Raw genomic sequence first — 13,424 nt, forward strand, 5'->3', positions numbered from 1 at the left:
CAAAGAGTGCCATGGACAACATCGTGTTTCTTGATCAAACGGTTGTGCATGCTATTTTATTATTACCGTTTTCTCGAAAAGTGTCGCATCCACTGAGCTGAAACGTCAACAGGTTAGGTTTTGAACATTCTTCTTTTGGATTTTGAGTGGTGTTATTATTGGAAACGAATTAAATGCATGAAAAACAGATGATCCTTCATGTATATGCCTTTTAACAAAAAGTTAACCTGCCGAAGTTTCAGCTCATTATTCTCGACACAAAGCAACTACATGTACGTGTGCATGTATAGTTTCCATTGAAAAACCCTCCCTTCCAAAAAGTTCATTGATTTGTTCTGAATTGTACCCACTTTGTAATTGTAAGCGGAACCCAAACTCCAGAAATTATATTTCATATTTAAAAAAATATGTAGCACCAAAAAATAATAATGACTGGAAAGCCAATTTCATAAGCTACTTTTAGATGAAAAGATTACTGAAATTGCTCAATTCGTTCAAAGAATATCATCATTTTCATCTACTTTTAGATGAAAAAGTTGTTATCTTCATGTATTAGGCCTACATGCATTACTTTTACTTTGTGTTATACAAGTGTTTAAACTCCAAAGTCTCTCTGTATATTTAATGTAAATAATAGGAACCAATTTAATATTGCAATAAAGCCGAGCATGCAAGGAACGAGTTTTGAGCAATGTTTTCCCCCCATATCTGTATAAGAATAATTTGGCCAGTTTTAAGTTTTAACGACCATAATATGCAGCATAAGCTCGGCAATGTCATTGCTTTAAAAATAATAAACAATTAGAGGACATTAATTAAAGGATAATACATATTATCATCTCCGGATATGTTTTTCCCTGGTCAGATTCGACTTGATGAAGTTTACAGCTGATATAAAAAAAACATTGGAATATATATACGACAGCTTCACTTCCCGTTTATAACACAAAATCCTTCATGGATTATCAGCGAAGACTTGATCATTCTCCCTTGCCGCTGAAGCAGTCTGTAAGAGGCGGGAAAAATCAATACTTGGGTTGAATAATTAATCTCCTCAGCTATTCATTGATTATTCGCGTTGACTTCCATGCTTATTTTAGTGTTCTCCGCGGGAGGTCGCAGGCCAGTCAAACAATAAAAAATCAAAACAAATTTACACGTAAAGTGGAAAGATGAGGTAAGGCCTAAAAAAAAAATCCTCGGTCTCTGGTCAGACCAAAGTTCCAGAATTGATGCGGCGACGCAGCTTTTTTTTTTTTTTTTTTTTGCCTTTTTTTTCAAGCTTGGATCGTACAGACAAGGTGGGGTACTATTTTGCTTTTTTTGGTGTCTGAATGTACATTGGTGTCTTCCATAATTTTCCTTGGTGCCCTCGATCATTTGCCTTGGTGCAATTTCCCATTCCTTGGTGCTCTTTGGTAAAAAAAAATTGAGGAGGTGCGGCACTAGAGGGCGCTGTTGGAGCTACCGCGGAACATTTTGGAAAAAAAGGTTGACGCGCATGATTAAAATCGACGCGCGCGCTGACCAGAGACCGACTTTTTGGGGGGGGGGGGCCTAAAATGGTTATAATCATGGAGCTAAACACATAGCTCCATGTTAAAATTCAAGGTAATATTCATAATTTAATTCAGTGAGTAAAGTATAGTCTTCCCGCTCTCTTCACTATTCCCATGAGACTTTTTGAGACAAGCGGACAAACACACCATTTGGATTGTGTAAATTTGGGTAAACACAAGAGTTTCCCACTCCAAATAGCGCCCTCATGTGTCCACCATTCTATAAAATAAAATAAAAAAGGCTAGCGATCTTTGCACACAACCTCGTTTCCCACGGTGTCGAGCAGTATGGTCCCACCACTACCTGCTCTTTCAACCCGGTATCGGATCATTGCGTACTCAAATATCCTGCACACAAATTAGTAATAATTAGTAACTGCTGTCTGGCTGTGCTTTAAATCAGAGTTTGTCTTTGTATGCGATGTCTGGGGTAAAAACAGAATCAATTCGTCGCGGCGTGAGATCCGAAAGCACCATATATTTTTTTTTTCAATGTTAAAATGTTACAATCGAATATCCAGCCAATATGCAGTGCCCAGGCGCGGTTCTAGAGCCTATATTTTAGGGGGGCTAGCAGGGGTGGATCCAGAATTTTTTCCAGGGAGGCGTGCTGAAATGTAGACCGGTTTTTCTTCTGGCGGACACTTATAGCCTCCCAAAATCAATATACATTTTGTATAGGGGGGGGGGACGCTCGCTTTTTCAATGGGGAGCGCTGAACAAATCCTACAACCATGCCCACTATATTACCTAGTGGTGTGCAAATACCCCCTTCTCATGAATTGCTACGCCTCTGGCGGACATGTACGTTAATATTATTATCAATACAATTTTCAATCTCATTCGCTACTGCTATTTATTTTTTTCATTTTTGGGGGCTATTTTTTTTCTGGGTTTTTGTTTGGGGGGGGGGGGGGGGGAATATCTCGTATATTTATTAAAAAGTAAAGATTGTAATAATGTGTTTGTTGAGCAACATAATTACATGTGCATATAACGTCAATACCTGGGGTTCGCGTCTGTTTGTAACCCCATGGCGTCGTTATACGGCGCCCTCAATCGGTCACACTGTGGCATGCGGCCCAATTTGCCTGGGGAAAAAAAGGATTTTGAGAAGTATTTAGGTGAGAGTAGCGTGCATCATTTGCAGCTATCCACTCAACTTTTGAATTGAAATCAGGATCCTATAGACCTTTCTTTTGTTTGTAAACATTGGCGCCATTTTATATGGGCTGTCGCAAGCGCATAAATTGAAGCCGTGGTTGTACCAAAAAAAATCCCCATAACGCCCTCAATACATAGTAAAAGGCATGTGTAGGAATTATGTTGTAGATTTGTTGACAATGTTGTATTTCTAACAATCAAATAATATTTTGGTTATCTGTAATAACTCTTCTTCATTTTTGCAGTGTTGGACCTTCCATAGTTTTGCAACCCGTGGTTGGCAAAATGTGCAGTTTGTCAACCAAGCGTAGAAAAGTCTATAATATTGTTTTCTCGGAATATGCAGCAATGAGCATTCACTGAACTAAATCTTCATCAGATGCTTTAAGAACCCTTCTTTCAAAATTTCAAAAATACATCGACTGCCGTCTTAATTTAAATGTCCCAAATAGTGGGACATTTCAATTACACAATTAGGGGTTAATGTCGCGCAAGGCATGATGGGAACAAACATGGCGCAGCAAGATCGTTACCATTGATCTCCATATACACATCGTAAAAATTGATTAAGTCAAACGCTCAGATGCTTATCACACGCATGTTCCATTCAGTGGATGATACAGTCGATTCCATCCCTCCGTGAAGTTCTCCATTTTCGTCCGGCTCGGTCCTGCAGCTGGTGGTTTTTGCTACATGGCTTTGCTGAAGTTCTTTGTTTGATAATTATGAAGGTCAATCGGCCAGTTGTGCAGTAAGTTAGCATAAACCATCTCCTCGGTTTCTCTTTATAAAGAAAAGAATAGAAACATTTCGGTAGGCGTTAAGCCAAGGCAGACATAATTCAATCAGATTTTGCATATAAAAGTTATTCGAATAAACTATCTTAAACAAGTCAACTTTTGTTCATTGCCATTGCCGGGTCAATCATGCACGTTTAGGCCGATGTCTTTTAAAGAAAAATTATGCCGACCAGCATGACAGGCCTAGATCGCATGGAATTTGAACAGAATATCTCGCTAGCTACCACACAGGCCCGTCCCCTCAAACTCAGAGCGACATAATTCGCTTTGTCATTCCCATGTTCATATTCCTCCATGCCATATTGTATAGGCCTCGTTAAAAAAACAACTTACTTGCGAATAATTGTCCTATTCTTCAACGCTCCTTACTTCCCGACTCCAGCAATCTAATGCTGCGCACACCTTGACTATACTCCTCGTCGAGTTTGATCAATTTAGATCTCTGTTTCTTTTATTCTTTCAAAAATGACAAAGAAACCGAAGAAAACCCAACTTCATTTTTTAATCCTCCGTTCGAAAGTGTACACAACTCGAATGCGAAATTGTGTTCTTTACCCTTTTCAAAAAACGCGCGCGCGGACGCACGTTCGTACGCGATGTCCTATCCAGTCTGTGTATATGGAGATCAATGATCGTTACCCATTGAAACGAGCCGTGTCAAGAACAAAGATGGCGGACTTAGGCCCCTACTGCAACTTGCTTTAATTTTTGTGCATAAATGGAAAGCACTCATTCGATACATGCAGGAGCAGCATGAATGACAGCAACATTTAAAAAAAAAATATACGTGATCATTATAGAATGGGCTTGTCTTTGCCAATTTTTACAGCTATTCCGGGGTTTATGTTCTTTTTGTAAGATCATCAGTTTCCCTTCATTTCCGTTCGGCGTTTTAATACGGCAAGCCAGCTGCACTCCACACGCACGCACGTGGGCGTTAATATTAGTCTGGTTCCCAGACTAAACGATTCTGACTATTCCTGATGAATCTTAGGTCAGGTAGCCTCCGGTAATACATCGTATTACAATTTACGTCACGTGACTAAAACGGGAGGAACTCCTCCTTTTTCCGAAAATTTCCGAAGTTTGCCGAATTCGTTTCGTCGACAATCGGATAGCGCCCGAGTATTTCCGAGTATAATATAGGTTTAATTAATTGCTAATTGCTTATTAAAACTTTTTTAATGAGTTAATAATTAATATTCATTGCTTTCATTTAGAAAACCTGAAATTCAACTACGATTTTGTGCATCAAATATATATACATTGTACTCGGATCGTATGGGCGAACTTTTTACTGCGTCATGTACAATTTTGAATTTGACGACCGTTATCAAGATTATTATAGAATATCGGCAACATGAGAACTAAAGATATCCTGTCCGTAAGTGTGCCGTCATCTCAACCTAACCATGCTTAATACTGCACACGGTGTATACATATTGCAACGTAACTTGTTGAGTGTCTATCCAAAGGGCGCTTGTAATCAGTGGTGCGTGCGCGCGTACGACGAAGTCGCTAATACGAACCGGATAGAACAAGTTAACAATAATGTCAGCGATGAACTTTGAGCAGTACAGTCGATGACAAATTAATGGGCAAAGGTGGATTTTGAACCAGGCATCTTGCGATCCATAGTCATTTCGGGCTACTGTGGCCGCTCGACGTCAGCCGTTCTTATTTTAATGTAACTGGCTAACTTACAGTGGTGTTACGTCATTGTTATTGTTCATGAATACGCATACTTTCCATCGAAATGACGGGCACGTTCTCTGATCTCACAAAGAAGGAAGATCTGCGTGTCTCTGCTTGGTGCAAACAATGCTGGCGCGTTGCCCGGATAGTATTAAACATGTGGACACGGGAGAGCTGGCTATCACGATTCTGTTGATAAATCTATCCCCATTTGATATCCTGCGCTGCCGGTATATCTTTCGTCATGACGGAATCTCGCAGCTTTGCTTGCCTGCTTTCCTTCGACAGAAGATACCGCGGACATTTCATGGTGGTCATCGTGTTCCTGCAGTTGTTCACTGCGACTGGGCCTGCCTACACTTACAGCATTCTCTTCGTTAGTGTTCAAGAGGAATTTGCTGCAGGGGCGGCATTAACGGGTAGATATACACATTAAAGTTTTGATAGATTTTTGTTCATGGAAAAAAATGTTGCAACTTGACCACTTTTTTTCTTCATATATCATAAAGGTCAATCATTGCAAAAATGTTGAAAAGACATGAATCTGGGACTGAAAAACATTTTAAATTTTGTGAGGAAATACTAAGAACATTTTCTTGACACTCCATAGACTGTACACAACTGAAGTGGCGTCTGGATACTACAGTCTTTTCACCCCATGTCAGAATAAGGGGCAGGAAAAGCGAGTTTTTATAACACGACCATGCTTGGCAGATAGAAGGTCTAAGCTGGACAGCTTCAGTTGGGCAGTCTCAGTTGCAGGCCCGCGGGAACGGGGGTGCTGCGGGCGCTGCAGCCAGTGGCGTAGCCAGGAATTTTTCAGTGGGGGGGGGGCACTGAAAAATGGAGATTGGCGCAAGCCTTACGCGTACTGCGCGATGTTTTCGTAAGCCTGTCTTAATATCCTCCAACAGTTTTTCTTGCCTCTTTTGCTCATCTTTCAGGGTGGTTAGGATCACTTGCGGCCGCTTTGATTTTTTGTAGCCCGATATCTCCCGTGCTCATCAAGCGATTGGGTCCCAGGGTGGTGGCCATGCTAGGAGCCGCACTGCTGTCCTGCGGACTAGTTGCAACATCATTCGTGCCTGCTCTGGCCTACGCCTTCCTGACGTTCGGAGTCCTCGTCGGCGTCGGCGGGAATTTTATATTTCAGTCGGGAGTCAAGGTTATATTTGACTGGTATCCAAGAGAGAACTGCTCCAGGGCTACTGCTGGGGCACTGTTGGGCCCATCTGTGGGTGAGTATCATTTGCTTTTTCCCCCGTGGGATCAAACAAAGGGCTCGAGCAGCTGGTGTAATGAATGTTCATTACGGTCTGAACGGGCCTGTTTGGGTTGTTTAATTCGGACGCGGCGGACATTTTGTGGCACAAGCATGCATACTTATTTCCAGCCGTGTCCATTACGTATTTACATGCTGTGTGTATGTCACATAACACAAACAGCACCAATACACAAATGTTGTTTCCTGCACGTCCGCAGAATGCGAAACACTGTGCGGCAGGATTCACAACTAGCACTCAACGACTCGAGTTTTTTGACTCCCAAAATTCGTTCTTGCGTGGTTCTCGTAAGAATAACACACAAAACGCCCATTGTTAAAGTATGGCTGTATGGCCGTTTATATCCTAATTTGAAATGCTCTTTCCAATTAACATAGTTTCGTGTAAAACGCGTTTTTTGGCCCAATCGGGCGCATTCCAGGACGTAATATATCCTTAGCCGAGTCAGGTTCGAGGATGGGAACGCGCATGCGGTACAAAGTTCTAGCGTGAAGTACCCCGCTGAGAACCTCTTGAACCAAGGCTATAGGCCTTTCTTTTGTTTGTGAACATTGGCTCCATTTTGTATGGGCTGCCGTAAGCGCATAAATTAAAGCCGTGGTTGGCAACATATTTTACCAAAAAAGTCCTCATAACGCCATCAACACATAGTAAAAAGGCATATGTAGGAATTATTTTGTAGCTTTGTTGAAAATGTTGTATTTGTAAGTATCAAATAATATTTTGGTGATCTGTAATAACTCTTCTTCATTTTTGCCGTGTTGGACCTTCCATAGTTTTACAGGCCGTGGTTGGCAAAAATGCCGTTTGCCAACCAAGCGCGGAAAGGTCTACAGGGCGAAGGATTTGGTCTATCAGCTCGAATACATGCAGACCTATTCATATTGACTGTACCATAGAATGGGAGACTAAGTTGAGACGGTGGTGGCAGCAATAGTACAGGTCCTTTTTCTATTGTTTGCGTCATATTTAGCATGCGCGCTTTAGCGTAAACATGACGTGAACAACTGAAAAGGACAGGTGTGTTTGCTGCCACCAACCGACGTCTCAAAAGTCTTCCACTTCTTCAAGATACCGACTCCCCCTCCCCAATATTACTCTACCTTGTGCGGCACCGGATTGTCTTATCCCTTTTCTTACGATCACATCACAGGTATTTTGGCGTTTGCTCCGCTCCTAAATGCACTGATTACGGCATACGGATGGCGCAACGCTCTGCGGATAATTGGTGGCGGATGTTTTGTCATAAGTGCAGCCTGCGGTGCGTTCATCGCTAGCCCGACCGAAGAGAAAACGCGAGAGAACGGAGTCGAAGAAGGGAAGGATGCTTCTACTGACCCAGCTAGCGAGGTCGCTGCCGATGACAGTACCGAGGGAGCGACATTCCGACGTACCCTCGCCAGGGTCCTGCTTCGAGCAGACACGTGGCTTTGGCTCATTGGATTTATGTTGAGCAGTCTTGGTTGGGCATTCTTCATCATTAATTATGTGAGCTTACTATTATTTCGTTTTCACACAAAGAAACCGTGAATGGAGTTTGGTGTTGCTACAGGACTGTTCAAATCAGAATTTTGCAGTTATTAATCAATTTTTCAATATTTAAACTGTCGCAACTGTGAAAATGGAATGTTGGATTTTAATTCCTAATCTAGAAATATATTCAAACTGAGTTGTACTGCATACATTCGTGAATGTTAATCCTTAAAGACATCATTGGGCATATTTGTTGACGTCATATGGCATAATTGTTGACAACTGAGAGTCCTATCATGTTGTTATATTGCAGCTTATAAAAAAAAAAAAACAAGTGAGGGTGCACAACAAGCTCTGGCCGTCTTACACGAAAGTCTTGCGTGAAATCTGCTCTGTGTTACACAGACCCATATGAACAGCGACCTCTATAGTCACATTGTCGTGTAGCTTTGGAGTTCCCTTTCACATCCCAACACCATAATTTAGATTGTACTTTTTATGTATACCTAGATTTATAGCGATCTGTGATAATTACCACGTGACTACAACATTACTGCACATATATTGCTTCCATTTACGAGATGTTCATAAACATCTTTCCGAATTGTTACAAACAATTTTTGTCAAGGTATTTAATATATTTTATTTGGTTTTTTTTGTGGGAAACTTATGGGGCCTTATTTTGGTCAGATTTTCCGGGGACGGACGGACAGACCGACCGACGTACCGACCACCAAGTGACATGAGAGCTTAAAAATTGAACATAACCTCAGTAAACATTGATACTTTGCATGTTTACATTTATACAAACATTGATACATTTATGTTTACAAACATTGATACATTTATGTTTGCTGTTAGTCTCGTGGTTCTTTTCTTATTTATATCCAGGCAAGCTTCATGGAGTACGATCGAGGATTCACCCCTAACCAGGTTACCGTGTCCTTGGTCTTGGGAGCAGTCGGGGAAATCCTTGGCAAGTTGTTGTTCTCGATCTTCGGCGATCGTCTGCCGTGTCTCAAGATCTACGCCGTGGCCGTAACGGGCATACTGGGAGCTGTCGCATCTGGCCTGGTGACTGTGTTGTACAGCGTGACGGCTATGTACATATTTTCATTCGGTGAGTCCAAGACAAAATACATACCCCTTCGCTAAGCCCGCCGCACACGAGAGCTACGTGCTAAGCGAGAAATCATTCGAGGCCGTTTGCTCAACACGTAGCTCATGAAATTTCCCCATTTGCGCTGAATTTTTGCTGAGAAATTTGCCTCATGGCCTCACGAGGCAAAGAACTCGGCAAAAAAAATCACCACACACGAGGATATTTCGTGAGCTACGTGAGCAAACGGACTCTTAAAGGTATACTTTCCGAGTATGCAAACTAAAACGCGTTTTGTCACAACGCAAGAATCTGTTGAGAAGGTGCATTGTTGCATGGTAGATTTGACATCATCCATTCCAACTATTCCAACTTACTCCTGTACAATTTAGTCAGGAACAATGATTATTTCCAAGAGTATCCTTTGAATGATAATCGGGGAACATTGAATTTTCGGGATACCAGTCCTGGCGTTGCTCCAATGAACAAGACTCGCGTCAGATTTGTTTTCTTCGACTGGTGGGATGTTCAATTCCTGCCCAGTTTGTCAATTGTTTGCTTGTCAGCTGCTTTGCAATATACCATCTGTTTCCTTTCTTGCCTTGCGGGAGCGTCTTGACACTTCCCATACTACTACAGACTGTATAGGTCTTGTTCAAATGACGCCATTTCCTACAGACCATCCACGTGCATCATCATTTTGAGCTTTAACTTGCATAAACGCGCATCGGCTGTGTCAAACACACTTCGAGCATAATGATATGATTTTCAACTCTGCGCAATGCGTGCTTCGATTGCGTAAAATACGTTGCAGTTCTCCTACAGAGGAGGCCGTCATTGAGCGAGCTCTGTTCACGTCCCCAATTTTATCCTTTTTTTCCGGACTAGTCGTGGGATTTGTTCGCGGTGTGTCGTATGTTTGTCCCTACCCCGCAGCGATGGAGATATTCGGAGACTTCGGATCTGATATAGTCACTATGTTACTGCTTGTGCCGATCGGCATCGGGCTATTTATTGGTGGTCCTTTGACAGGTGAGATTTGGTTCGATCACTTAAACCCTCCCTAGCATGATTTATCGCCTGTAACGCCTACCTAAACTGAAATTTCACAGAAAGTGAAATTTCATCAAGTTCTAAACACTCCTGTTCATAAATCGCCAGTTTATTTACCCGTAACACATTTAGAAGAAAAATGTATTTTGGCGTGATTTTCCGATTGTATTTTCAAGTGCCAAGTGAACCCTTTGAAAATGCCCCGAAAAGTAAGAAAATAATTTTCTGACAAACATCTGGCTGGGTATTTAAGTAGAGATAATAATTATTTATCAGAATTTATCAAGTTTACAGAAATTCTTAAATGTTAATTTGGAATTTTTCGAGATATATTCAAGTGCGCCACCGTTTTTGAATTTCGGATTAAATCTTATGAAACCGAAATTGTTCAAAGAGATTAAATGGCAAGCATAGATAAATTAAAAGTACTAGTATTTTACTGCATGAATTTGAGGTTTGTCAACAAAGAGGTTTGGCAACACTTCACGAAGAAAGTCGGGTAAGCTTCGAAGTGCGCCACGTTAGGGAACACGACTATACTAGGAACCATGCATACACACATCCTGGCAAATTCCAACACCATGTTGGAAACTGCACACATATATTTCTGACTTTGATTCTGGAGGTGTGCCAACCCAATGTAAAAGACTGTCAGTTTAGGGGTACTGTACCCATCCTGACAGACTCCAGCAAAACATGCCGTCGGGGTTTGATGGGTTGAGTTCTGTTTTAAAAGAATCAATCCAGTAGAAGATCTTCTTTTAGTATTATATCAGTTTTGGTAACTCAAGAACCAAATAAATTGTACCGGTACATCAAATATTCTGAGCCAAGTTGCCATTTTAGTCAAAATCAATGACGTGACCGTTTTCGATAGTTAAAAATTCCCATCCTATATAAAGCTGGATTGACTGGCTGTGACTGTTTCTGTAACTTGATACAGCTTTGGCTGTGGGTGATTGATAAGCCAACTGTGCTTTTTCTGTTGACTGAATTTGATTAGCCACAGTGCTTGCTTGATATAATAATCTGACTGTTGGTGACTATATAGCCTGTGGTAAAAGTATAGCAGGGGAAATGGATGGAAATTTTGACTGTCTGTGACTGTTTAAATAAAAATACTGGAGTCTTATATAGCGCACGTATCTACCAACAATTAGGTACTCAAGGCGCTGAGAATTATGTCTATTATTAAAGACAGGTAAATGAAGTTTATGAGAAATGTGAGACTCATTATGTAGCACCGTATAAGGGTTTACAAGGTGCTGCGGCGCATATGCAGCCACTGCCTGAAACACTGGGGCAAAACCCCTTCTCTTAGCGATAAGTGCTACTGGGTTCTGTAACGTGCATTACACAACACACTTGACCTACGGCTTTACGTCCCATCCGAAGGACGAATCAATGATGGTAAAGTGCCTTGCTCAAGAGCACAAGCCCCATGTTCCCACGGTCAGGGTTCAAACCCATGTACCACGGCACACGAGTCGAACACCGTAACCGTTGGACCACAGCACCCCACGGACCCCAGCACCCCATTAATATAGCTGGAGGGTTTATGGTCAAAGTCGTTATTATTTTGTTTTTAAGTCTGTACCAACGTTTACACCAAGTGTACCTATCCATCGTGCCTTGTTCCACTGGAACTTCATGTGCATTAATGACATAATCCTTTTGTCGCGTTATCTCATTTATTATGCTGGGTTTCCGATCAAATCTCTGTAATATTTTCAGGTGGTCTTTACGACTTGACGGGAGACTACACACTTAGCCTGCTCATCGTTGCAGCCATATTTGTATGCTCAACAGTCAGCTTGATGATCATTCCTTTAAAGAGGCGGCTTGAAACCAGACGAGTTGCGCGAAATTCGCATGGCGCATCGGTAGACGCCTCCAAGGTGCCCGCTGAAACTCCGGTCGCTGGCGACTCACTAGATCTTCGGGGCACCAATTCCCACAATCCCCACAGAGGACAGAATAAATCTAGGCAACTTTTTGTGGGCTAAGCCTTGGTAAAACTCACAACATAATGTATATAATAGTATTTTATGAAAGAATGTGTTTGAATGAACCCAATACAGGGTGGCCCAAAAAACCCGGAACGGCACTTCTCTGAGACGCAAACAACCTATACCAATGCACGGAGAATTCTGTTAAAAGAAAAATGAAACCAAGATCGCCCGATTCGTTCCAGTAGTTTTTGTTCTACAGCCTTAAACAAGGTTGGCAGTCATTTTGTCCCGATGAATTACTAACCGCGTAACTTAATTAGATGGAGGCATTAATTGTCATGTAATTATACCCACATAATGAAAGACGTGTGCTTCACACACACAAAAATGCTCAGCAGCAAAAACTATTGGACCGAATCGGGAGATCTTGGTTTCATATTTCTTCTAAAAAGAAATCTATTGGTACAGGTGGTTTGAGTCTCAAGGTTGTGGAAGTGTACATGCCGTTCCGTTTTTGTAGGCCACCCTGTATAGGCTAGTCATGGGCGTCGCCAGGATTTTTTTCTAGAGGGGGGCAAAACATATTTTTCCCAAAAATATCCTGTATTTCTCAACATATTCTCGATTTCTCAGTTTTAGAGGGGGGCAGGGACATCCCCCCCCCCCCAACTCATTAAATTTACACCACTATGACTTCGCGCCTCTTTTATTTTTTTATTTTTTTTATTTTTTTTTTGGTTGCTTTTCCGGGGGGGGGGGGGGCAAGCACCCCCCTTTCCCCCCCTCGCGACGCCCATGAGGCTAGTCAAAGTTCGTCTGGATATGAAGACCCCTATAATGCCAGGTTACCGATTTGTATTATCTCGGGACAGGAGTGTTTGGTGTCTTCTCAGGAATAGGGCTTATATAGTACATTTTTCAATATTAAAATGCTCACAAATTTGGAAATAACATCAGTTTGGGGTCAATATTCATCGAATCAAACATTTTTCTTTGACATGTTATATGAGTCACCGCTAAAGGGCGCTATGAATTCCCGGCATGCATTGCACTGACCCCTTGACCATGAATTTTAGTATAAAGTGAATACTTGGTAGAGGTAAGGGCAGAAAAACATGTTTTTTACTTGCAAAGAAAGAAAAAAAATCGCATTTCCACGTCTTTATACAAAATGAATGAGTCATGAATACCAGTGTTTTTTTTAATAGGTTGAAAAGTTTGGTTTTTATTATTATTTTTTTCTTTTGATATGCATCGTTTTAATCCGCCCCTTTTTATATGAGACGTCTTTCGGGATGCGGGATGGGGTGTTTTCCTTCTTCCTTTTGTCATTTTGTATTCTCGTT

The 13,424-nt window shown here is 41.6% G+C and overlaps 1 protein-coding gene across 1 annotated transcript; it reads left to right on the top strand.

Moving 5' to 3' along the window:
* The first annotated feature begins 5,269 nt into the window (after nucleotides 1-5,269).
* Nucleotides 5,270-12,740, top strand: LOC119728936 (monocarboxylate transporter 13-like). Its single transcript, XM_038201384.1, has 6 exons — nucleotides 5,270-5,637; nucleotides 6,163-6,456; nucleotides 7,655-7,989; nucleotides 8,866-9,094; nucleotides 9,962-10,105; nucleotides 11,861-12,740. Exons 1-6 carry the CDS (start codon nucleotides 5,463-5,465, stop codon nucleotides 12,130-12,132), a joined length of 1,449 nt encoding a protein of 482 aa, XP_038057312.1. The 5' UTR covers nucleotides 5,270-5,462; the 3' UTR covers nucleotides 12,133-12,740.
* The last annotated feature ends 684 nt before the right edge of the window (nucleotides 12,741-13,424 follow it).

The sequence above is a fragment of the Patiria miniata genome, unplaced genomic scaffold (genome assembly GCF_015706575.1).
Source record: "Patiria miniata isolate m_02_andy unplaced genomic scaffold, ASM1570657v1 HiC_scaffold_20, whole genome shotgun sequence".
Classification (NCBI taxonomy): domain Eukaryota; kingdom Metazoa; phylum Echinodermata; class Asteroidea; order Valvatida; family Asterinidae; genus Patiria; species Patiria miniata.

What these genes read in the sequence shown, in the direction of transcription:
- LOC119728936 (XM_038201384.1), top strand. Translation starts at nt 5,463, where the DNA reads ATGACGGAATCTCGCAGCTTTGCTTGCCTGCTTTCCTTCGACAGAAGA. An exon ending in TGCAGGGGCGGCATTAACGG is followed by an intron (nt 5,638 to 6,162) that starts GTAGATATACAC and finishes CTCATCTTTCAG; the next exon opens with GGTGGTTAGGATCACTTGCG. An exon ending in TATTGGTGGTCCTTTGACAG is followed by an intron (nt 10,106 to 11,860) that starts GTGAGATTTGGT and finishes TAATATTTTCAG; the next exon opens with GTGGTCTTTACGACTTGACG.